Source organism: Labrus bergylta, chromosome 6, assembly GCF_963930695.1.
Source record: "Labrus bergylta chromosome 6, fLabBer1.1, whole genome shotgun sequence".
Taxonomy (NCBI): domain Eukaryota; kingdom Metazoa; phylum Chordata; class Actinopteri; order Labriformes; family Labridae; genus Labrus; species Labrus bergylta.
In genome coordinates, this window is record NC_089200.1 from 1,776,759 (window position 1) to 1,801,789 (window position 25,031).

At 43.9% G+C, this 25,031-nt stretch overlaps 1 protein-coding gene across 1 annotated transcript; it reads right to left on the reverse strand.

Annotated features, from left to right (window-relative positions):
* On the reverse strand, nucleotides 1–8,457 carry LOC136179484 (uncharacterized). Its single transcript, XM_065956333.1, has 3 exons — nucleotides 7,178–8,457; nucleotides 3,726–3,779; nucleotides 1–1,385 (listed from the first exon to the last, which is right to left on the reverse strand). The coding sequence occupies exons 1-3, from the start codon at nucleotides 7,563–7,565 to the stop codon at nucleotides 1,153–1,155; spliced, it is 675 nt and encodes a 224-aa protein (XP_065812405.1). The 5' UTR covers nucleotides 7,566–8,457; the 3' UTR covers nucleotides 1–1,152.
* Nucleotides 8,458–25,031: the final 16,574 nt, after the last annotated feature.

A 25,031-nucleotide genomic window follows, 5' to 3' on the forward strand; every position in this document is an offset into this window, starting at 1 on the left:
GTATTTATTGAACAACTTGAAATGAACACAGTGAGTGATGACATGCAGGCGTCCTTTTTTTGCTTCATGTCTGGAAAATCGTTTCTGAGTGAAACACCATAAATGTTTTTAAACTGGAACCCATTCATGTCAATTCTAGTGCCTACTTTCTCTAACATGTGCCCCAAATATGTGCAAAGTGTGTTCAGATCATGCAGCACTAATGTCAGGTAGGATGGATGTTAACAGCTGTGTGTGCAGCGTAACGATTACAACATGGACTTCAGCTGAAGCTCTGAGAGGTGTCACAGACTCATAAACAGTACGTAGCCCTTAAACAGCGAGGTAATATAGGTAAACAAAGGCTTCACCAACATTTAAAAGAGGAACAAGCAATGCATGAAAAGACGATGCAAGGTTTTTCTCTTTTCTGTTTTTATCACAGTGGCTTTGATTCGTTTAAATATTCAGATTGTTCAGATTGTTCTTTTTTGATATCAGACGTGACCACGGCTCTTAAAGGTGATTCAGCACTTTTTTTATGACACAACTAAATATTTTGATCTTGTCGTCAGGTGATGAACCGTTTGCTCCCCGATAAAGGCATTATGATACATGACAGTTGAAGGTGTTAGCATCTGCAGCCCCCCCTAAGTCTACTTTTTACAGTAATATAAAAAAGATGTTTCTCACAGTATTTAGATTAGTAAAAAAACAACAACAACATGGTTCATTTTCTGTGACGTTGAAGTGTTTTCCAACAGCAATATTACAACGAGCACTGCTCAGAGTGTGTTTTGTATGTTCAGAATGATTCCATACATTGGTGGTTATTTGATTTAAGAGTTTTTCACAATCTGAAAAAGAGCAATACGATAAGGACAAAAAAAATCCCCAACAATCACCCCAAACTTTTTAGTCTGCTTGTTCAATAACAGCTGAGGACGGCAACTCTTTACGTCTCCTTAGATTTGGAATTCCAATCAGATGCAAACCTCAGAACTGGATGCATCCGATGCTACAAGAAGGGAACTCAAAGTCCCTCACAGGTATCACAGCCCACCTGCAGGTGATGAAGAGTGGATGATCCTTCACTTTTGTGAATCCACTGGAATAAGAAATACGAGTAAATCCTCTGCTTTATTTCTCCAATAAAAGGTTGGCCGCTCACAGTTAGGTCCCAGAGTGAGTGTCTGGAGGTCGCTGCAGCAGCGTCTCATCGATGGTGACCACCACGTCCTGCGCCCTGTTGGCGCTCAGGTAGTTAGTGTGGTTCAGGGATATGTAGCTCATTTCCATCAGCCGAGGCCGCTCACTCAACTCGGTCATCTCGTTCATGTTGTTGGTGATGCAGTTTATCTCGGTTTTGTTGCGGCTTGAAACCCGACGGGAGTTTAACATCCAGTCTGAAGAGAGAGAGAGAGAGAGATAAATGTGGTGTTACTCCAGAAGTTGGTGCATAAGAAGGTTAGCGTTGGTTAGATAAAGACAGATAGTAACCAGATGTTTGCATTAAGTACATTTGCACAAGCTCCGTCTCTGGTTTTGGTTGGACACAATGAAGCATGAAAGATACCTTCTGTTCACCATGCTGATCCAAAAACATGCAGACCCAGGATATTAAAAGCATATCAGACGATATAAATGAACTATATTCTTTGCTTAAATTTCAATTTTAGGTTTAAAACTTCCCTGCATGAACTTTACCAGGCAGGAAAAGTAAGTGGCAAGTATCAAAATCTGTAAGTCCCAGGTGGGTGACACTCCCACAGCTAGGTGTTTGTTCTGCCCTCTGAGTCTGCCTTCTCACCGTAAACAATAGGACATGGAGCGAGAAAGACCAAGTACACCCGAGCCCTTCCAGAGAGGGGGCGTGGTCAGACACAGCTCATTTACATATTTAAAGGTACAGACACAGAAACAGTCTGTTCTGAGCAGGGCTGAAATAGAGGGGTTTATAGACATGATCAAATACAGGATCAGAGTGGGTTTAGAACAAGAAACTTCACACACATGTTTTGAGGAGCTCTGAGACTTATTTACACTTGTTAAATAAGAAGTGTAATTTGTGACCTTTAAGCACCATATTAGTAACAAATAAATCTAATTGTTGAAGTCATGGCAGCTATGTTTACGTCTTGAATTAAGCCTACAATTATTACATGTCTGAACTTAAAGGGGCCCAGTACAGATCTGTAACTACAACCACAGAGGCATGTAGTGAATATAAAGAACACCCACTTGCATGCTGGAATATTCATGTTCATGGTGCAAAAACAAGCAAGCAGAGTATTTAGAACGAGTCCATAACAATGCTGCAAACTTCACCTGACAGGTAAAAGTTATGATGGGTTCTGGCGCGGTAATTCCATTAGAGGCAAAGCACCATAAAATTGTTTCTGTGGGGGAGATGTGTGCGGCACAGCAGCCCCCTCATGTGTGGTGAAGCCTTTCTGAACTGGGACACATCAATCATTGTTCTGTCAGATGAGAAACTGAGATTATGCATGGCAGTCGAGAGTGTGAAGAAGAGACAGAAAGCAGAGCGGGATTCCTCTCGCACAGTCAGATTATCAGACAGAAGGCAGACAAATCAACAGATAAACCAGACTGATTTAACCACCTTCACTGGGAGGTGAAATATATAAAGTGAACACACCATAATGTTAATGTCTGCAGGGATGTGACCTGATATTTTGGGGGGGGCGGGGACTAATGCAGAGCGGTTCATTACGAAAGAAGATAACAAGAAGTTGCAGAGTATAGCCTAGTTATGAGAATGTGTCTAAACATTTTTGATACTATTGTTCCTCGCCCTCATTATATGAAATGAAAACCATAATAATAATAACCTAATTTAATTGTGTGAAGTTACTTGTTCTAAATCCACTCTGATCCTGTATTTGATCATGTCTATAAACCTCTCTATTTCAGCCCTGCTCAGAACAGGCTGTTTCTGTGTCTGTACCTTTAAATATGTAAATGAGCTGTGACCACGCCCCCTCTCTGGAAAGGGCTCGGGTGTACTCGGTCTTTCTCGCTCCATGTCCTATTGTTTACGGTGAGAAGGCAGACTCAGAGGGCAGAACAAACACCTAGCTGTGGGAGTGTCACCCACCTGGGGGAAGGGCTACTGCCCTTTGTGATGTCATGAAGGGAAAATCTCCAAACGGCCTGTTTGAGCACACATTTTCTGAAAAGTGGAGCAGGCAGAAGACGGGGAGGATGGACTTTTATCATCATTGAGGGGTTTGTAGACAGACTAGAGACACATGTTAGAGTTAGAGGAACATGGTGAAGTGGATTTTGTACAATATGTGATCTTTGAGTAAAACATTTTCTCAATGCTAGTTCAACCCTTCTTCATTACATTCTTTAAATGTGGACACTAACATGTTAACAGCTGGCTTTTCTTCCATGATGTTGCACCATGTCAGGAGCATGAAGCATATTGCCCTGGATCAGTCTTGACAGCGTCTTTACAACCTTCCTCTGGTGAGAAGGAAAAAACGGCTTAAAACAAACATCCTCCACATTTACACCTCTGCTGAATGCCCAGGAGAGCCAACACTGTGTCGCCTGTGTGTTGGTGTTGATGTGTATGTGTGAGGTTTTGTGAGAAGGTGAGAGGGGGTGGAGGAGGTGCACAATGACAAACACAAGAGCTCAACAGAAAGGAGGTCACCATGTCTCTGTGGCAGAGCTAGCTGCAGACTGTGAGCTTTGAGTCTTCTTTTTTTTTTTACCTGGTTCACGGTTTCCTCCGCCGTCACCTTCAGCAACAATGGGCTTGCCTCCACCTTCATGCAGAGAGGAAGAGAACAGACATGTTAGTGACTCTTTCTGTTACTTATGAAAAAGGCAAAGCAAAAAGGCAGGAACAAAAGTCCTTGAAACACGAGTGGACAGATGTGACAATTTGATTGAAACGGCAGAAAGCTGAGATACAGAAGCCTTCCTCCAGGCTTATGCAAGATTCTCATCATAAACATTTCCTTAGGCCTTATTTCCATGAATCTATAGGCAGGTACTTGCACATGGTGGATTAATACTAGGACGCTACAAAGAGTGAAGTCTAAACCTACTCTTTACTTTAAGTGTCATGTAGTGTTGTAGTAAAGACCAAGAAATTTAGGGATCCAGACCGAGTCAAGACCAAGACCAAGGCAGGGTGAGACCAAGACCATCAATATCGATGACAAAAAAAAAGATCATCTTGTGTGCAGCGGGCGTGTCATTCACTTAGACCATAACACCGGGAAGGTTAAACGGGGGATAAACAATCCAAAATACAAATGAGTAGAAGGTGTTTTCCTTCTAATCACAGTGATGACGTGGAAAAAAAAGTCTGTCAGTGGTGGTCTTGATTTAAAATCCTGAGTCTGCCCAGTCTGAGACCGAGACAAGACCAATTAAAAATGCTTTCGATTCCTAAACTCTCTGATCCAGGTCTACACTCCCGCCCGCTACGCTCAGCCAATGAAAGGCGTCTGATCCAACCTTCACAACAGGGTCCTAAGTCTCTGACTAGACTCTTCTCCTCTGTCGCCCCCCGGTGGTGGAATGAACTTCCAAACTCCATTCAATCTGCAGAGTCCCTCTGCACCTTTAAGAAAAAGCTAAAGACACAGCTCTTTATGAACACCTATGACCTTTATGATGATGATGATATTTAGGATTATTTTGATGCTGATAAGAACTCTCAAGAACAGCTGTCGATGTTGTGCTTTGCCTCTGGTCACTTCCTGTCAGCACCTGTGTATCCGATCAGACTAAAGCTGTTTGTCTGCACTTCCTGACTTTGTTTCCTTTTTCCTAGATCCTTGCTTGTGTTGTATACTCTCTGATGTACATCATAAAACCGTCTGTTAAAGTAATTGTAGGAGTCAAAAAGTGACTGATTTCGAGTACAACATAACTAGTGTCAAGAGACGACTTTTGACTGTATTCGATGCTGATTGGATTTAAACTGATGAGTTGATCATTCAAAAATTCTCCTCTGAATCAAAAAACACATTTACTGTAATGCACCAATTCAAAAAGTGTCTAAAATGTCCATAGTTTTTATTCTGGTTCTCCTTTCAAGATGAATCCCAGGATGATCTTTTGTTAAGGGGGACATATTATCAAAACTCTTTGTTTCTGTCCAGATGTTTTGTGATTTTGGGAGCACTATTTGGTTCAGAGTGCATTACAATTAAATGATGATAACGATTCCTAAAGTGTTATAAATCAAAAAGAATATCCAGATTGAAGGGCTCTCTGTGGATCCAGACTTAACGAGCCCCTGTCCTGATCTGCCCCCTGATTTAACAGCTGAGTCAAATCTTCTGTTCTGCTTTGAATCCTCTGACGTAATGAGCCGAACATCGGGGTCCAGTCAGCACTTTGAGACGACACGTGTCCTCAGAATAGACTCATTTTGTTTCATTCCTTCATTCATTATGTATAACTCTTCAAAAATAGAGAAACAGCCGCAGACCTCCTCCTCCTCTCCGTTTCTCATACGGACACTTGCTGATTGTGTAGTTTGTCAGGACGCCTCCCCCTCACAAGGTCATTGGTTTATATGAAAGCAGAGCTGCTGTTCATTTGCAGAAATCACTTGGGAACCTTAAGGGAGCAGGGGGAAATCATCTCCACGGTAAACTGGTTGCAGTTTACCCAAAACAATTGTCGCTGTACAAGTTCAATAATTAAAGAACTCGCCTTTTTCTGTTAGTCCCCAAATCACCTCTTACATCAATGAATGAAGATGTTTGCAGTCGTTGTTGTCACTTTCAGGCACTCTTTGTTTTTAAGTCTTTAAATGGAGCACTTTTTGAAATAGAGACTGTCAAGGTTGGTTCCAGGACAGAAAGGGGGCGTGATCAGAGGGGGGCCACGGGTGGCTTGGTCCCCCCTTAAAATCTAATAAGCCAAATCTTGAGTCGCACCCAATAACTATTTTAGTATTTGCCAGTCTGTTGAGTAACCACTTAAGGGAAGAATGTGCATCTTTTTAGTCCAGTAGGTGTCGCCCTTGAGCACCAGCATGAAACCAAAACAAACTGCTGTTAGGCCACGCCTCCTCCAGAGACACACCTCCAACCCCCCTCTCCTCGCATTCACACGAAGGAGTTATCAATTAGAACTCACCATAATTAAGCAACGATTAATGCAAGCGGCGGACAAAATCTTCCTCAGCTCGAGCTGCAATCACCTGCATTGTTGTGTTAGCATGCTAATGTTAGCGCTCTTTAGTTAGCTCGTAGCTTCACATTGTTGAGTTAGCATGCTAATGTTAGCGCTCTTTAGTTAGCTCGTAGCTTCACATTGTTGAGTTAGCATGCTAATGTTAGCGCTCTTTAGTTAGCTCGTAGCTTCACATTTCATGTAAACTGACACAGAATGAGCGTGATCTAAAAACTCTTACTAACATCCAAATAATCAGTGAGTATGTTCTTCTTCTTCTCTCTAGTTCTTGACTAAAACAGCTTTTATACACAAGGGGAGGAGCCGGCCGTCCCGTCCATGTAAACACGGCTCTGACAACAACACAGCCAGTGGGACTCGAGCTTCTCCCTCATTGTAGACAGTCAGGACTCAGAGACACATTTACACAGGACAGACTGGATTTATGATATATTTATCATGACTTGTTTAAAGTTAGAAAAAGTATGAGTCCGCTTTCAGCCTGTTGATGGTTCTGGCCTCAGTTTTTTCAAATGTATCCCCTGAAGAAGACCTCTGGTAGAAACGTGACTCATAAAGTTTTTGTGGCTTTGCGAAAGTGTGCAGGCATATCTTCTTCTTCTTTTAACCTTTTCAAGTAAAAAAATAACTATACATAGGAATATGATGTAGCCTAAAATAATTAAATGTAAGTATATGATTCATGGTTATAGAAAGGGTTCATTTGTGGGTTTGGAAAAAAGTATTTGATGCCACCCTTGCATCAGTTCCCCCAGTTGGGCTCTGACCATCCCAGTAAAAGAAAAAAAAAGGTCTGGCCAAATCCTTGAATCACTTCCAGGGTCGAAATCCAAAATCAGGAAAGTTTCAGGTATATTCTTCTATATTTTTTGCAAATTGAAATATCACTCAGGTATTGAAGTAAGAGGTGTTAGATTGCAGAACCCCCCCCTCCCTCCCCCCCTTCAACCTCCAACCCCCAACCGCCACACATGCACAAACACCAGATTAAAAGGTCACATACCGACAAACTCATTAACCACATCTTTGACCAGGTGTCCAACAATCGCGTACGCCACCGCCACCACCACGAGCGCCGCCATGACCAGGTAGAGAACCGCTTTGGGCAGCGGGATGGAGTCTCGTGCGGGTGTCCGGTAGTCCGTGAACAGCAGGTCACTCTCGGAATAAGAGTACTGGAAGACGTGCTCCATACCCGAGGTGTGGTTGGAGTCGAGAGGCGGGTTGCTCGCGCTCATGGAGCTGTCCGGCTGCAGCGCGGTCACCATGGTGGTCGTCACGTCCTCCGCTTTGTCCATGCTGACTAAGCCCGTTGTTTTATTCATCAGAGGCAAAATCTGTGACAGAAAAAAGCTCCAGTCCTTTATGGAGCTCGTGTTGCATGTAAACATAGTTTGAACTGTGTAATCACCACACAGCAGGAAGAAGGGTCACAACTGCGCAAAAATATCCGCACCAGACGCAGAACCGCAGAGCTCTCCAAACCCTTTAAAAGTGACAGATTATCATCCAATAGCTTTCACAAGAGTCTGAATTCTCCGTCTGACAGAGGCTCATCTGTACATCGGGAAAAAAAACAGCTTTGATTCACCGGACGCAGAAAGCCATCGGCGCTTTTACGCACGGATGATGATACACTGGTGCACAGAGAAGTGACACAAAGTGACGGAGAACAACAGCTCACAATGTCATCCTAAGAAAGACACATGTCAGAAAAAGTGTCTGCATCCTCCTCCCAACCTTAAAAAACGCGTAAATGTTGCATTGTGGAGCCAAGAATCTGTGACTCTGCAGACGCGCGGCTGTCAAATGCACTGATGCTCATTATCACTCACAAAAAAACCTGAGTCCCGGACCGTCCAGTGGATCTGCAGCACGGCACACGACGCTCTCTTCTCGCAGATGTCCGGAGGAGGAATGTGTGGCCGCTGAAAGGAGGAGCAGGGGACAACGGGAGTCTCCTCATCGTCCTCGCTGCTCAGGCTCTAAAGCCTCAGGTGAGTTCATGTCGAGCATGGCTGCTGCTTCAGACCTCACTGGAGGATGTTTGTGCTCAGGAATGAAAGAGAATGACGAACCTGAGCAGAGTGACACGATGCTCTGTGATTAACCAAACCCTTCCTTTCAGTACAGCCTAATTTAAGTATAAACTCAATTGGTGCTTTTAGATAACTCTAATAAAATTGACACAAACAAACCGTTTTGTAATGATTATGTGGTGCAACACAGAGTACACTCAGAACCAAAGGGAATGAGTTTGAGTGGATGTCTGTGGTTCGTACATTTACATAAGTTCCACCTCTGAGAAGGCAAAGCAAATAGCCATATCTTAAATGTTTCCACATGTGCACTCCTGACAATATCTAGAGATCTGGTTGTTCACACATGCACCTCACAGCAGGAGATTATCCGTGTCAGATGGGGGGGGGGGGGGGGTGCGGAGGGTCTCCTGAAGCAAGAAGAAGCAAACAAGGATGTAAAAACAATGGTGGACGGCGGATTTGCCTGTATTTTAAAAATAACAACTGATACTAACTTAATGATGATGGTCTCCATATTATTGATGATGATGATGGTAATGACGATGGTTTTTGTTTGATAACAACGACTTATAAGATGGTTTCTATACTGATTAGAGCTCTCAAGAACTGCCCTCAATGTTGTGCTTTGCCTCTGGTCACTTCCTGTCAGCACCTGTGTGTCCAATCAGACTCAAAGCTGATCGTTTGCTCTTACTGACATTGTTCCCTTTTTTCTAGATCCTTGCTTGTGTTGTTCTTACTCTCTGATGTACGTCGCTTTGGATAAAAGAGTCTGCTAAGTGAATTGTAGAACTGTAGAAATGTAGAATTGTAGAACAGCACTTAGCAGAGAACAAGAAACAAAGAACTTCTGGTTCTTTATTCTTTCATTTTGCAGTTTTGTGTGTTCAAGATTTAAAAAGGCTGAAAAAAAAGATGTAATGCTGCTTTTGGAAAGGTTAATAAACAATAGTTATTAAATATGAAGTCTTATTTCATTTGTAAAACAGATCAGACAGTTAACTACTGGAAAACTACCTGAACACACTTGTTGTGTTTCCATCCCTGTGCTGTCAGTTACATCTATAATGATCCCTGCACCTTTCTGTGTTTCTCTCTTCTCTCCTCCTTCTCCTGGGAAGATGAACTATAGACTCAATTAAGATCACATCAGCCACTCAAAGATCAGCTCAGAGGAAATGTATTAGACGTAGTGACCCTTAAATCAATCATCCAGTGAATCAGTGCAGACGCCCACGTGGCCTTCAGAGCTTCAGCTGTCACAACGGAAGGGGAGTTTTTATTTCTGTCCATCAGCGGCGTCGGAGCGATAATGAAGTATGTGATTGAAAAATAAAGTTTCTGTGGGTATGACATCACTTCCTGGGGCGTGGCACACCATATTCAACAAGCTAGCAGTCACCCAGCGATGGAAAGCACAATGACAGCATTTTGAGATGGATGATGTTAAGGTTAAGTAAAAAAAATAAATGGATACCTTTTCATGTTGATATATATTGTATGGAATATAATCAAAATAAAACAAAATATTATTTATTTTTACTTTTTTTCTTTTGGGCAATTTTGTCCCTGTCCCACTTTACCAATACACCTTTGGCAAAGTGGGACAGCCATTCAAGTCATTTTAATTGGGAAATGTAGTTCCTTTTTAACATAAAATTAGCTAGCTAGCTAGGTGTTTAACCAAGTATTTACTGAAATTTGTATTTACTTTAATGCTAATTGCTAACTGCTAACATGCAAAAGTAGCATACAGCTATAAAAATAACTAGCTATAGGCTATAGTTAACATAGTCAATGTACCAACTTCAGGATGACATTATAATGCTTGCTATGGTTTGTGTGTGTAGCTCTGCTCAGTCGTCATTTAAACATAGAAATTGTCGTTTTTGATTGGCTTATTTATCGGAGCGGTCACTAACACCACGACTTCCTGTCGGAGGTTTATGAGTCTACAAATCCTCTGAAAAAGCTTCTGAATTCGTCCCTGAGGCTTTGTGTGCTTCTGTGTGCTCAGCAGAGATAAAAAGCAATCTGCAGGTTTTATATTTACAGGAGAGAAAGAGACGCCTGACGTGTCCGTCTTATTACTCATGTAGGAATTAAAAGAATACAACATGATAAAGCATTATGTATCAAACAAAGCTGCACATGGGTAATCCATGACGAGGCTTTGGTAGATTATCCCGTTAATGTAATCCTTCACTGAAACCAGAGGTGTCAAGAAATATGTCAAAGAACAACACCAGAGAGCAAAGACCTGAACACAAGAAGTGTGCGAAGCGTCTCAGGGAAGAAAGTGAATCAAATTCAGATTCTGTAACTTCATTAATTTGTGAAAAGTAATTTATAAATCAACAGTAAAACTATGTAAATGAGACAAGAAAATGGCTGCATGGAGAACAATACTCAGTTTATTTCTGCCTGTAGGTAAAGAGGCACATGAGGGAGAAAGAAGGGGGGGGGGGGGGTGCATCAGGGGAAACTGGAGCAGAGCGTCCTCTCTGTTCCCGTCTTCATCATCAGGCCTGTGATCGAGCCCCGCTGAATAACACAGAAGCTCCGCCTCCGCTGCTCCGGCTTATCTGTCTGCCTGATGAAAATTACCTCTCGTCGTCGTGGAGTCATGTACTTAAATCAGATACCAGAGCCGGGTCCAGACAAACGCTCATCCCTCCATCCTGCAGACTGAATTAAGCTCTCTCTCTTGTGTCACTCGTCTCCTCCTCTTCCTCATTCTCAGCCGGCGCAGATAAAAACTAATTTTCTCTCCCTAAAGACCATCAAGGTCACACACACACACACACACACACACACACACACACACACACACACACACACACACACCCTCTTCATGTCACATCCTGATCCTCAGCACCCCTTAGGTGAGCTCAGTCTCAGGAAGTGGATTCTCTCTCCATGATCCTCATCCTCAACCCCTTTGTCCTTTTCGGTGACATTTTCCATGAAATGAGCGTCTCAGATCGCAGAGCATCAGCTGTTTTATGCATCTCGATGTTTGAATGTACAGACGCAAATAAAACCAGGAGTAGATCACCTTTAAAACAGCGGCTTTGTGGGATTCTTTTGGATTCATTTGCTTGTTGTGGACTATGGAGACCTGCACTCATTAACTTGAATGACCTGTGTTAAAAGAAAGAGAGAGAGGACGTGCAGGCAGCCTGAGGCTGCTCGGAAAAGAAGAGGAATTACTCTACAGCTGTCGTGTTTCTATGTTCCTTTTTGCACCAAAACACCAAAAAGATTTAACGTAATACTTCACAACGAACCCGACATCAGTGTTTTTGTTCTGGTTTCTGTTTGTAGTCTGAGTAGTGTTGACCAATAGCATGCCAGAAGGCTTTGGTGTATGCAGGAAGAATATTCAGTTTGGAGAGCAAAAAACAAAATCCTCACCAATGACATCCAGGCTCCCATCTGACGATTCATTAATAAACAGATATCTTCAGCTGTGCAGCTCAGAACCTGGTTCATATCGAACAAGCCAACAATCTTTTTGACGCTGTATCATGATAGCGTGCGGGGAGGGATTTCTAGCATTTACAAAATGTTGGTCATACAACAGCATGGTGTGTTACGACTATAAAGTGAAGGATTTCTCTGGCTTTGAGAACTGTTGGAAATATTTGAGGTAATGTTAGCACTCAATATAACAGGCTAAGTCCATTTTTAATTTATTTAGATTACACCTTTAAAGGCTTTATATGTGATTTTTTGATCCAGCAGATGTCGCCCTTGAGCACCAGCATGTTGTGTTAGCATGCTAATGCTAGCGATCTTTATTATGCTGGTATCTTCACACTGCATGTAAATTTATCTGAAATGAGCGTGATCTAGAAACACAGTTAAGCAGTGAGTACAGTATGTTATTCTTCTTTTCTCTAGTCCCTCAATTAAACAACTTTTATACACGAGGGGAGGAGTCAGCCGGCCGTCCCGGCGATGTAAACAAAGTGAAGATAGGACTCTGAAAACTCTGAAAACATCACAGACAGTGGGACTCGGGTGTTACACCCATTGTAGACAGTCATGACTCACAGAGTTATTTTCAGAGGATAGACTTGATTTCTACATTTAAGTGTGAAAAATCACAGATAAAGACTTTAAACAATGCAGCACATGGACAATGAAGTATCGGTTTGAAGTCGCTTGTGGCTACACCTGAAGGCTGAAAAATGTGGCCGTGCATCATTCTAACAGGCATGTACCAAAAACGATATTTGCAGGAGATAAACTCCACGTTATTGGATGGAGGAAAAAGTATTTATCAAACACTTAGCAGTATGCAGTTAGTGACAACAAGCTGACCAGCCTTCTTCTGAGTAACTCTCACTTTAAATATCTGAAACTTGTTTTTTTTTTCTTTTTGCCAGTTTTTATTTGACCAGCCGTGCAGCCTCGTGTGTTTGTGCAGGATGTGTGTGTGTGATCCTGACAGCGACAGGTCAACTTCCACCTGCTCCTCCTCTCCACATATTCTGCAGGTTAATAGGACTCCTGGAATATTGATTTTCCACAAATGAAATGAAATTGGTTTGATGTATTTTTGAGCTGTCAAATCCACGGCATCCTCTTCAAAACTGCAGGTCAAAGGGGCATTCGGGCGCCGTCGTCTCGGCTGCTCCGTAATGTGACCTGCAAGATGCTGCACGAGCACACCGGAACGATTCTATCAAATAAAAACACCCGGGATGACATTTGAATATTAATGTGTTTCAGCATCGGTCGTCTGTCAGAGTCCTGATGTCTGTCTGCTTGTCAACTAGCAGGAAACACAAAACAGGAAGTACATCGTCTGAACCTTTCCACTCAAGTCACTTTGGTGTGTTTAGCAGGGGCGTGTCCAGAGGGTCTGCATGGGGCCCCACTGAAATCTCATTGGCCACCCCAAAAATCCTAAACTGTGATTGTTCATTTGTTAACAAGAAGATTAATTTACAAACTTTCTGTTTGTATTTGGACCTTCATAATTAAAATGCACAAAAAGGAGTAATTTTAGGAAGTGAATGAAAACAGTTTAGAGGATTATGTTTCTATTTCAGGTCACGCTTCCTTTTCCTGTTTTCAAAGTCATTCCAGGTGTTTCCATTTTTTTTAAAGCGGATCTCGTCTTTCTGTCCTGCTGAAGTCGGCTGCGTCTACTTTCAGCCAGGTGGTCTCTTTTTAATGCTAAAGGAAGCGGCTGGCAAAGATCACCTCCCTGTTCACCTTTGAACGTTTGTATCTCTGCGAACACCTTTTGACCTCACGCCAGCTGCAAGCGGCATGAGAGGAGAGGAGGCGACAGGACGGCAGTAACTGAGCCTGAGACTGTCTTTATAAGACCGTTATTCACTACCTCTGTTTTTTATGTGATTCATTTAATAACAGCAAATATTTATACAACATTAAAGAATACACACTTTTCAGAACAAAATAGATAGATAGATACTTTATTGATCCCGAGGGAAATAAAAAAAGACGGGGCTTCCAACGGGGGAACAAAGGGGCTTCCACAGGTTAAAATCAGTTTTTGGTGTGACCTCCCTCAGCACATCTTGACCTTTTCTTCAGTAATCTTTTGGTATTCTATACAAAGTTTCTCTTAGAGCAGTTAGCAGTTAGCAGAAGTCCCGGGCTAGCTGGTTAGCATCAGATCAGGGGCGTGTCCAGAGTGGTCAGGAGTAGCATGAGCCCCCTTGAAATGTGATTGGCCACCCCCAGGCTTTTATATGCCTTGAGACAGGACAGTGGATAGAGTCAGAAACTAGGGGGACAGAGATGCAGGAAAGGAGCAACAAGTCAGATTTGAACCCTGGCCACCTGCTCTCGAGGACTTAAAGGAAAAATGTGCAACTTTTTGATCCAGTAGACGCCACCCCTTGAGCTCCAGCATGAAACCAAAACAAACTGCTGTTTGGCCACGCCTCCTCCATACTGAAGCATCCGCTCTCCTCCAGAGACACACCTCCAACCCCTCTCCACTCACGTTCGCACAGGGTCTGCAATCGCCTGTGTCCTGCATTGTTGTGTTAGCATGCTAATGTTAGCGCTCTTTAGTTAGCTCGTAGCTTCACATTGTTGTGTTAGCATGCTAATGTTAGCGCTCTTTAGTTAGCTCGTAGCTTCACATTTGATGTAAACTGACACAGAATGAGCGTGATCTAAAAACTCTTACTAACATCCAAATAATCAGTGAGTATGTTCTTCTTCTTCTCTCTAGTTCTTGACTAAAACAGCTTTTATACACAAGGGGAGGAGCCGGCCGTCCCGTCCATGTAAACACGGCTCTGACAACAACACAGCCAGCGGGACTCGAGCTTCTCCCTCATTGTAGACAGTCATGACTCAGAGACACATTTACACAGGAGAGACTGGATCTATGATTTATTTATGTGGAACATGTCGCACATTCTTCCTTTAAACCTCTACATGAGGCGTGCACACTAACCTCTTGGCTGCTGACCCCCTGCTGTCATAATTACAGTACTCATTATAGAGGTTAATGGGTGTCATATTAATCTGCTTCAGAGGATCTTTATGACCAAACTTTAAAAGATCAATCTCCAATCATAGAAATGATCAGAACCATCAACTCCAGTCAAATTATCCTCGAGCAGGAGGTGATCATCTGCTAACGTATGTAATTTCTGAGCTGTTTTGAAAACATCGACCTGAGGAGGACACAAAAGTAATGGTTAATTCCATTATCTGATAGTTTGTATTTTATTTTGCAAATTCATTGAGGTGATTATGAAACTGCAATTATGAAATGATGTCATAAATCAGAGGCAGGATGTTAATCAAGTAAAGATCATCAGTCTGTTTCAGCGGGTGTAGGGACATGTGTCGTCTTCACTCAGGCGTTTTGTTGAATGGGGATTCACCCTTTCCCCCCGAAAAAAACTTCCCAGGGGTTTTTTTCAGGACGGCAGAGCTAATTAGTTTCAGCGACGAGCACTGAAGAGAATCTGTCAGAGTGCGAGATAATGTTGGGATGTGTCCGTTCCCCCAGCTGAACCAGAGGCACAGCACATCTGGCACAGGGAGGCCCCCTCAGCACGCCTAATGATCCAAACCCGATCTGTAGCACCGACACGTTGTGTTTTCCTCCGGTGCACGAGTGATCAAAGTTTCTCTAAGCTCAGGAGCAGACATGACGTGACTTTATGTCTCTACAGCTTGACAATAGGAAGCTGAAAATGCCCTGTTTCTGATTTTGATATCAGACCAACAGGTTGAGAAATCCCACCACATGTCCAAACAGGATCCATCAGTGAACAGGTCTGCAGGCTTTGCTTTGCATGACGATGTGCAGCAGGGTGAGCTTGTTACCTCAACCTCAGTATACCTTAAATCAGAATCAGAAATACTTTATTAATCCCAGAGGGAATTCGGTGATGCCCGCCTTAAGCCAGACTGATTAGATGCTAATGAGAACAAGAATCCACTTTATATAAAGACCAGGCAAACCTTCAGCCCACAAAGATACTGAAAATTAGAGCAGGACTAGATTCTGAGTTCTGTACTTGAGCACTAGATCATTGTACTGTACTGCATTGTATCAGATATTGTAATGTGTGTTACCCAGCTTTTCCCGACCCCATTGATGGTTTGACACCAAAACTAGATTCACTAACAAAGACAACACCCGAAAAACTATTGGTTTAGAAAAGTTTATTGTAATGTGCATGGCGGAGATCGAAATGATGAGTGAAGTTTTGATGATCGGAAGTTTGAGGGTGGAGGGATAAAGGGAATGAAAGGGTGGAGTTTAGGGCGGTGGGATGGAGGTAAGGGTCGAGGGATGAACGTAAGGGTCGAGGGATGGAGGGATGAAGGTCGAGGGATGGAGGGATGAAGGTAAGGGTCGAGGGATGAAGGTAAGGGTCGAGGGATGGAGGTAAGGGTCGAGGGATGGAGGGATGAAGGTCGAGGGATGGAGGGATGAAGGTAAGGGTCGAGGGATGAAGGTAAGGGTCGAGGGATGGAGGTAAGGGTCGAGGGATGGAGGTTTGAAGGTAAGGGTCGAGGGATGGAGGTAAGGGTCGAGGGATGGAGGTAAGGGTCGAGGGATGGAGGTTTGAAGGTAATGGTCGAGGGATGGAGGTAAGGTTCGAGGGATGGAGGGATGAAGGTCGAGGGATGGAGGGATGAAGGTAAGGGTCGAGGGATGGAGGTAAGGGACGAGGGATGGAGGGATGAAGGTAAGGGTCAAGGGATGGAGGTAAGGGTCGAGGGATGGAGGTAAGGGTCGAGGGATGGAGGGATGAAGGTCGAGGGATGGAGGGATGAAGGTAAGGGTCGAGGGATGGAGGTAAGGGTCGAGGGATAGAGGTTTGGAGGTAAGGGTCGAGGGATGGAGGGATGAAGGTCGAGGGATGGAGGGATGAAGGTAAGGGTCGAGGGATGGAGGTAAGGGTTGAGGGATGGAGGGATGAAGGTCGAGGGATGGAGGTAAGGGTCGAGGGATGGAGGGATGAAGGTCGAGGGATGGAGGTAAGGGTCGAGGGATGGAGGTAAGGGTCGAGGGATGGAGGGATGAAGGTCGAGGGATGGAGGGATGAAGGTAAGGGTCGAAGGATGGAGGTAAGGGTCGAGGGATGAAGGTAAGGGTCGAGGGATGGAGGTAAGGGTCGAGGGATGGAGGTTTGAAAGTAAGGGTCGAGGGATGGAGGTAAGGGTCGAGGGATGGAGGTTTGAAGGTAAGGGTCGAGGGATGGAGGTAATGGTCGAGGGATGGAGGTAAGGGTCGAGGGATGGAGGTTTGAAGGTAAGGGTCGAGGGATGGAGGTAAGGGTCGAGGGATGGAGGGATGAAGGTCGAGGGATGGAGGGATGAAGGTAAGGGTCGAGGGATGGAGGTAAGGGACGAGGGATGGAGGTTTGAAGGTAAGGGTCAAGGGATGGAGGTAAGGGTCGAGGGATGGAGGTTTGAAGGTAAGGGTCGAGGGATGGAGGGATGAAGGTCGAGGGATGGAGGGATGAAGGTAAGGGTCGAGGGATGGAGGTAAGGGACGAGGGATGGAGGTTTGAAGGTAAGGGTCGAGGGATGGATGTAAGGGTCGAGGGATGGAGGTTTGAAGGTAAGGGTCGAGGGATGGATGTAAGGGTCGAGGGATGGAGGTTTGAAGGTAAGGGTCGAGGGATGGAGGTAAGGGTCGAGGGATGGAGGTTTGAAGGTAAGGGTCGAGGGATGGATGTAAGGGTCGAGGGATGGAGGTTTGAAGGTAAGGGTCGAGGGATGGAGGTTTGAAGGTAAGGGTCGAGGGATGGAGGTAAGGGTCGAGGGATGGAGGGATGAAGGTCGAGGGATGGAGGGATGGAGGTAAGGGTCGAGGGATGAAGGGATGAAGGTCGAGGGATGGAGGTAAGGGTCGAGGGATGAAGGTTAGGGTTAAGAGATGTGGGATTGGGGTAAAGGTAGAAGGATGACGGGATAAAGGTAAAGGTCGGGAGGTGCATGGAAGAAGGACGATGGACTTGTGTCAGCCAATGTAGGTACAACCTGAGGAAACCAGAGGGGTCGAGACTCTGGGAGGGGGAACTGTCTCTTTGTAGCCGTCTGTATGGACCCTGTGGTTTCTCTATTTAGACAAAGACAGAAGTGAAGGAACACAGAGGGGGAGGGAGGAGGAGTAGGAGTGATTAAGGATTGCATTTGAAACAGAAATGGATTGTTTTTGAGGCGTTGTATGTTCCTGAAGTAGCTTCAGGAATACTTTCTGCTCATGAGCTCATGGAGAGTTTTAGACGCTGAGGTTTCTCTCTGAGTCGGTGTGACTGTCAGAGTGGGTGACTGCGACCTTTCTGTCCATCTCAGCTGATAGAAATGTCACCGGGATCGATACGGCATTAATGCATTCCCCTCGTGCTCTCTCTCCTGCAGTCCACTGGACTCCAAGGATACCTCGCTTGGCTCGTGCAGCAAAGTCACTCCGTGTTGTCTGTCGCCATGAGTCATTAAACAGTGGACGCCGTTTCTGCTGCTGAGTCCAAAAACAAGTCGGAGGAGGGGTTTCCCCTCATCAGCAAGCCAATCATCTAAGATAAAAATTAATGAGCAGAATGTTTTTAATCAGTTTGATGAGCTCTTTGCACATTCATGGAACAGATATGAAACTCCGACTGAGAGTTTTTATTAAACATTACATCATCCTTTCTAACGTCATGTTTTGCAGAACACCTTTCATGGCTTCACACAAGAAGAGATTTATTTAGTGATCTTCTCTCCCCTCACACTGTCCTCCCTCTCTGATGTGATAATGGAAAACCTTTTGGCAAATGGAATTGTTTTGAAAAGCTTTTCCCAGCCTGTCGTTCCTCTGATGAAACACATTTGTTTCCGCTGCTTTCCCTCCTCCGGGGGGGGGGGGGGACAGCTTTCCCCTCGACGTGTCAGAGAGACAAAAATCTGCTCTCTGAAAATTTAATTATCACAAATGTCGAGCAGGAGGAGCCGGGGCTTGCACAGACAGGGCGGCCCTGTTGCAGAGGGAGATTCTCCTGGTGTCATCACACAGACATCACTATACTGAACCATCAAAGTACACTAAACCAAAGGTCTGACAGGTGTAGACTTTTTAACTCCTGCATTTTCTTTTTTATATATTTATTTTTGGGCTTTTTGTGCCTTTAATGGAGAGATAGGACAGTGGATAGAGTCAGAAATCAGGGAGAGAGAGAAAGTAGGGAACGACATGCGGGAAAGGAGCCACAGGCTGGATTTGAACCTGGGCCGCCCACTTGGAAGACTACAGCCTGCAGACATGGGGCACGCGCACTAACCACTGCACCACCAGTACCCCGTTAATGCCTGCATTTTCAACCAAAATTATCACTGTCTTGGACTGTTGAAATTAATAAAACCACATTTCCCAAGTCTCTTCTGTACAGTCTGACTTTTTTTTATTCGACCTTTGGAGACGCCCCCTGCTGGATACTCAAAGTACTGCAAGTTTAAAGGCTTAAAATGCAACGTTTTGAATTTGAATGCATCAAAAACCTAATAAACACTGAGTAAGTAAATAGTGGCGTAAAGACTTGATCTAAAAGAAAAAAAACGTTTTTAGTGGCTTAATGACAAAGAGTCGTTGCAAGAGTAAAACTTAAAACCAACATTTTCCAAACTGAGGGGGAGCTGAAGGATGAAGGCGGTGTGTCCAAAGAGAGCATTTTTTTTTGGTCTCAACATCTGCTCTAAAAGTTGCACAGTAACCGGTGGTTTCAACAGGATCTGTGTGCGCAGCGTTTTGTCCCTGCTGCACCACAGGAGAACTACAAGATCATGTGGGACTAAAGGAAACAACGTGCAAACACACAGAGGTCACTTTGTCTTTCTGAAATAGATATGCTGGTGCTGGTGGCCTAGCGGTTAATGTGCGCGCCCCGTGTACAGAGGATCAAGATGTTCTCTGGAGCAGGCTGCCCGGGTTCAAATCTGACCTGTGGCTCGCTTCCTGCATGTCACTCTCTCTCTCTCTCTCTGTCTCTCTGTCCTATCTCTAAAATAAAATAAAAATCTTGTCGTTTGTGTTTTGTAACCCTGGTGATTGCAGCAGTTTAATCTAAAAATACTTGAGATTATTTGTGGGTGAACATCTCACCTGTCTGTTTTTCCTCGCTGCCCTGTTCCCTCCAGGTCGATGCCAAGCTCCTCTGTGGCACCGATTTGTCTCCTGCCATTTACCGTCTCATTTCTGCAGGGCTGATGCAGGATAACGGGCGGAAAACAGAGAGCGCAGACGGAGCAGGATGTCAGGACGCTAAATAATTACGCTCAGTAATGTGGATTTACTCGCAGCAATCACGCCGGTTTATTTCATTGCAGCGACACTGATGGAAACGGGCTGCAGTCGGCATGGAAATGTCACTGACCTCACAAAGCAAGACGTACAAAATAAAAATTGCAAACTGTGATTGAGACGGCGCTATAAATGGAAACTATCCACCCAACAACAATTATGATCCTGAGATGAAGTATTTTGTGCATTGTGTGTCTGAATGTGTGCGTCAGTGTTTGTGTGGTTATGCAGAGAAAATTATCAAAATGAGCAGATGACTCGATGGAGAGGTTTTTATCTCAGTCCGCTGAGTGAAATGATGACATTAAATACTTTTTGTGAAATATTCTCAAAGTGATGCAACAGTATTTAGTTCCACTAGGTTGTCTGAATAGTTCTGATATATCCACATGTACTGTTGTAGTCAAGACTACACTAACCAGGACCAAGACATACCTGAGACCAGAGTGCTGAGTTCTGGGTTTATACCTTAAAAAACAAGAGTGAGTGTGTGTATGAACATCCACCTCTGCTGCTATCTGCTCTCCACATCTTTTGTTTGTGAGGGGGAGTCTCCTCTGAGAACAAGGGAGGGCATCGAGAGTGATAGAGTCAGCCATCAGGTTTTTGGCAGAGCGGGGAGCGCTATCTCACTTTGACAAGACCTTAAATGTCTGCTCGTCCAAAAGGTTGCCGTTTCAATTTCCCCCCCTCTCTCTCCAATCCCATGGAGGGGGGGGGGGGGGGAGTACTCATTAAAAATGAGGCAATACCAGTAACTTGGTGCAGTGACTGATTGATTAAGAATAAATAATTTAGTCTTAAATGTGTGGTACTACAATGAAAAACAAGTTTTCCCAGAGCCCAAGGTGAGACCCTCAGATAGTTTTGATTTGTGCAACTTAAACCGCAAAGATGTTTAATCTGCCATGATGTTAAAAAGAAAGAAAATGCTCACAAATTTAAAACCTTAACCCCTTAAGTGAACTCAAAGAAAACCACTCGACGTCCCACCTCAGCAGAGAGGAAGTGTGGACAACAGGAACAAGAGGAACACAAAGAAGAAATCCTTTCTGCATCTTAACCCATATGCTCTTTTGTAAAGCGTCTCGAGGTAACACTTGTTATGAAATGGTTTACAAATAATGATTGATTGATTGATTGATTGAAAAGTTTACAGTTTGGTGACAGAAAGCCAAGGTCACTTACAGGCCAGTCAGGTCATGAAGAGGCGACCAGAAGCGTAAGATGAGCTGAGTGAAAACATAAAGGGAATACAGCTGTAAAGCTGAGTTTGTTCACACTAACAGAAGGGGCTGTGTTGTATCTAAAGAGGAGCTGATAAAAGTGATGATGCGACCTCTTAAAAGACGTCTAAAAAAGCAGAAAATTGGCATTATTGCAGGAAACGCACAGTGTGTAAATTCCGTCACCAGGGAGCTCTCAATCAAAACAGCAACAAATAGATGATGTGTAGAGGCTGGTGTGGAATCATGGGAGTGATTCTCTCTGCATCCGGTGTTTCCACGGCAACAATAAACATGCCGTAAGTGCTCCACAACAAATAATAAGGCAGCACAACCTTCCTTTTTTTTAACAGATGAATAAAAGAATATGAATTGAACCCTAATTCTGGATGGTTCTTGCTGCACCTTCTGCCTCCTCCTGGCTCTCATCCCCCAGCTCCAACTCCGGAGTGTAGTAAAAGAGAGTTATACTTTTGTGCTTCACCGACTCTCACCTCCAGCACGGCCGTAAAAGTCACCTGCATTGAGGTAAATCTCAGGTGTCAGGGTGCAGAAGGGATAAAAAAAGATGTTGTAAATTAATACTGGAGACAATCAGAGCGTCAACTTCTGGAAATTGCTTTTTGAAACAGTCGTTAAACAAGATGTCAAAGCACAAACAGGCCACTACACACAAGGTAGCTGAACAAAATTACCCATAAAGCAACACAATTATCCTTTTTTTTATGGCGCAATAACACCTTATGTGCAGTATTCATCTCCCTCCTCTGGCTCCCAGTTACTGCTCCCATCAAATTTAAAACTCTCGCTTACAAAACAGCCACAAATGCTCCTCCTTAACTGAACTCTCTCATCCAGTTTGCATCCATCGTTTGCACTTCCTGACTTTGTTTCCTCCTCTTTAGATCCTTCCTTGTGTTGTACTTCCTCTCTGATGTTTGTCGCTTTGGATTTGGCGTCTGCTAAATGAATTTGTTCCATTCTCACCTGTAGTCACATTACAAACATGTCGACAGCAGTGAGATGTCTAAATACTCTCCACACCATGCAGCCCCCTTATTGATAATGAAGATCAGACCGAGTGTTATTAATCCATTTTTTAAACTCACTGGTCCAATTAATAAAAACATGACACAGGAAGTGACGAGCAGACTGACAGTATGTGCGGCGCTGGATGAGGACGCAGCATCTGGCCCTTTCACGCCTCATTGAGTTGATGGAATACTAATAAAAGCCAAACGACAACAGCATATTAAGTGTGCAATTAATATTCTAAAATATTCCTGCGCTGCATGTGGCGGGGACCTGTTCCCGGCGCCCTCGTTGGCAGAGTGTCGGCGTAGTCTCTCCTGTACAGATGAAGTGTCCTTATTAACCTTTTTTTCTGTGAGCCGTGCCGCCTCAGCTGGACGCTCAGAGTACACACACACGGCCGCCGTTTGTTCTGTCCTGTCGTCTGACAGCAGATAAATAATCTCTTCTGGAGGCTTTTTCTCCTCTGAGCTGCTCGGCCAAGAAGGAGCTTCATGATTGGTTTAGAGATAAATCAAAGTCCAGAGTTAAAATATTTTATATTTTAACACTTCTTCTTCTTGTTTTGCCTTCAGATCGTCGTCTCACAGTGTTTTGATGCTCTGTAAAGTTTGATTATACCCAGGATATGGCGTTCACTTGCACACAGAGAAACCTGGTCCTTCATACATGATAAATAAGAATTTGTCTGTGAGATATTTGTTTTTTAAAACACAAACTGAAGCAATTTAGAAAGCCGAGAAAAATTGCAGATTATGGCTTAATTAGTAGAGTCGTCATCCCTTAAGGGGTTGAGGGATCGAGCCCCAGCTCCTGCAGCATCATGTCCAATGCATCCTTAGGCAAGACACTTAACCCCAAGGTGCTCCCCCTGCTTCATCCTCAGGGTGTGAATGTGTAGGTGTGACCTGTGGTGTAAAAGCGCTTTGAGTAGTCAGAAGACCAGAAAAGAAATATACAAGCTCAAGAACATTTACCATTTACTCACATCATGTTACAGATATGACGTTTGCTCCTCATTTCCAGCAACGGTTTCTTTGTTGTTCCAGAAGTAAGACGCTTTGTTGCAGCCACCATGTTTGTTTTGTGTGAGGTTAAAAACACAGCATACAGCCATACATTCTTTCCACAGTCATTAATAAGATAAAACAATCAGATCAATAAAGTCATACACACAGTCATGCAGGTAAAAAACGGAGTGACCAAAACTTCCTGTTTCACAACGAGCCATTTACGTTTTCTGTGCTGCCAGGGACCCACCCCCCTTCAAGGGAAACTCACCTGTCTCTGTATACTTACAAAAGGTTATTACGGCCTGAGGGCTCCTCTGATCAAATTTGATACAGTTATGCTGAACCTGCTTGGAGAGATATAACAAAGAGTCGAGCATGTTTACTGATGCCAGCAGATGGTGCTATGACTACAGGTGAAGGTTAGCATGTGGCTACAGGTAGGTACTGTTGAAAGGTGAGGGTTATGTGCACATTCAGTAGGCGCAGGGCAGAAACAGCAGAGGGGAAAAGAAGACACACCTGGACACTTGTTAAAAAGATTACTAAAAGTCCTTAAGTCAAAAAACTGTGACTAATAAAAACATGTTGTTGCATCTAAGCAGGTGTGAGGGCAGGTTCTGTTATCATGCATGTTCAATATGAAGACGACTTGGCGTTGTATATGAGAGTTTTAACGGCTTCCCTTCATGGCAACGCTTTTAAAAGAAGACTCAAAACAACATCAACACTGTCGACATCACACGGCCATTACTGACCATCACAACTTCAACCGGATTGAAGCTGAGCAGGAAGACTGATCCATATTCATCCAAAGCGTCCCTCACTGTCCCCGTCTAATCAGCTGATTATCAACTCATGTGTAGTGTAGTCAGTTAGACTGAAAGAGATGTGACTGACGAGTTACTTACATGATGCCACATCCTGGTGCCAAAGAGCCCGACCGATTCATCAGCCAGACGATAATAATCGGCCAATATCGGCATCTCCAGTGACCATCGGTATCGACTAATTTTATCGCAGATATGTGCAGATATTTCTAGATTTATTCAGCAGTCAAACAGCATTTCATTTGAGTATCATTGCATTATACTAGCAGTTCTCTTTCTGGCTGTCACCAGCAGAGGGCTGTGTTCCTGAGGTGGAAACAGCATGACTGGATAACTTGGTTTGTATGTTTCTCATCAGTCAGATTGCTATCAAAGGTCACACCCAGGTTTCTGACATATTGCTTCCCAAAGTGAGGAGAGGAACATGTGTGTGCAACATATCAAATATATATATAATACATATCAACAAATCTCTACGTTTCTTGTCCTGAACCGTTCCAGCATGACGGTGGACATCATTACATCACTGATGTTTACACACTCGTTGCTCTTTTGCTAATGTTTACACTCGAGGTTCCTCCATGTCCATCTCGTCTCATCAGCAGCTGCTCTCACTCTTTGCTTGGTGGTTATTGTCATGTTAGTGCTTCTGGCAAATACTCAGATTTCCATCACTGCTGCTGACATCGTCAGGACGTCCTCGTCTGCTCTGCTGGTTCCTTTCGTTAAGTCTCTTAATTACCTGTTGAGCTCGTGGGGAGGCGTGTGATATGTTTGGACTTGCTGATGAGTGCTGTTTGTCATTGCCGTGCCAAGAGATAAGAGAAGATAAACTTTATTGTCCTCAAAGGGAAATTTGTCTTTGACTCTGTCCTGCAGTTATAAAAAAAACCTAATCATGCAACATTTCCACT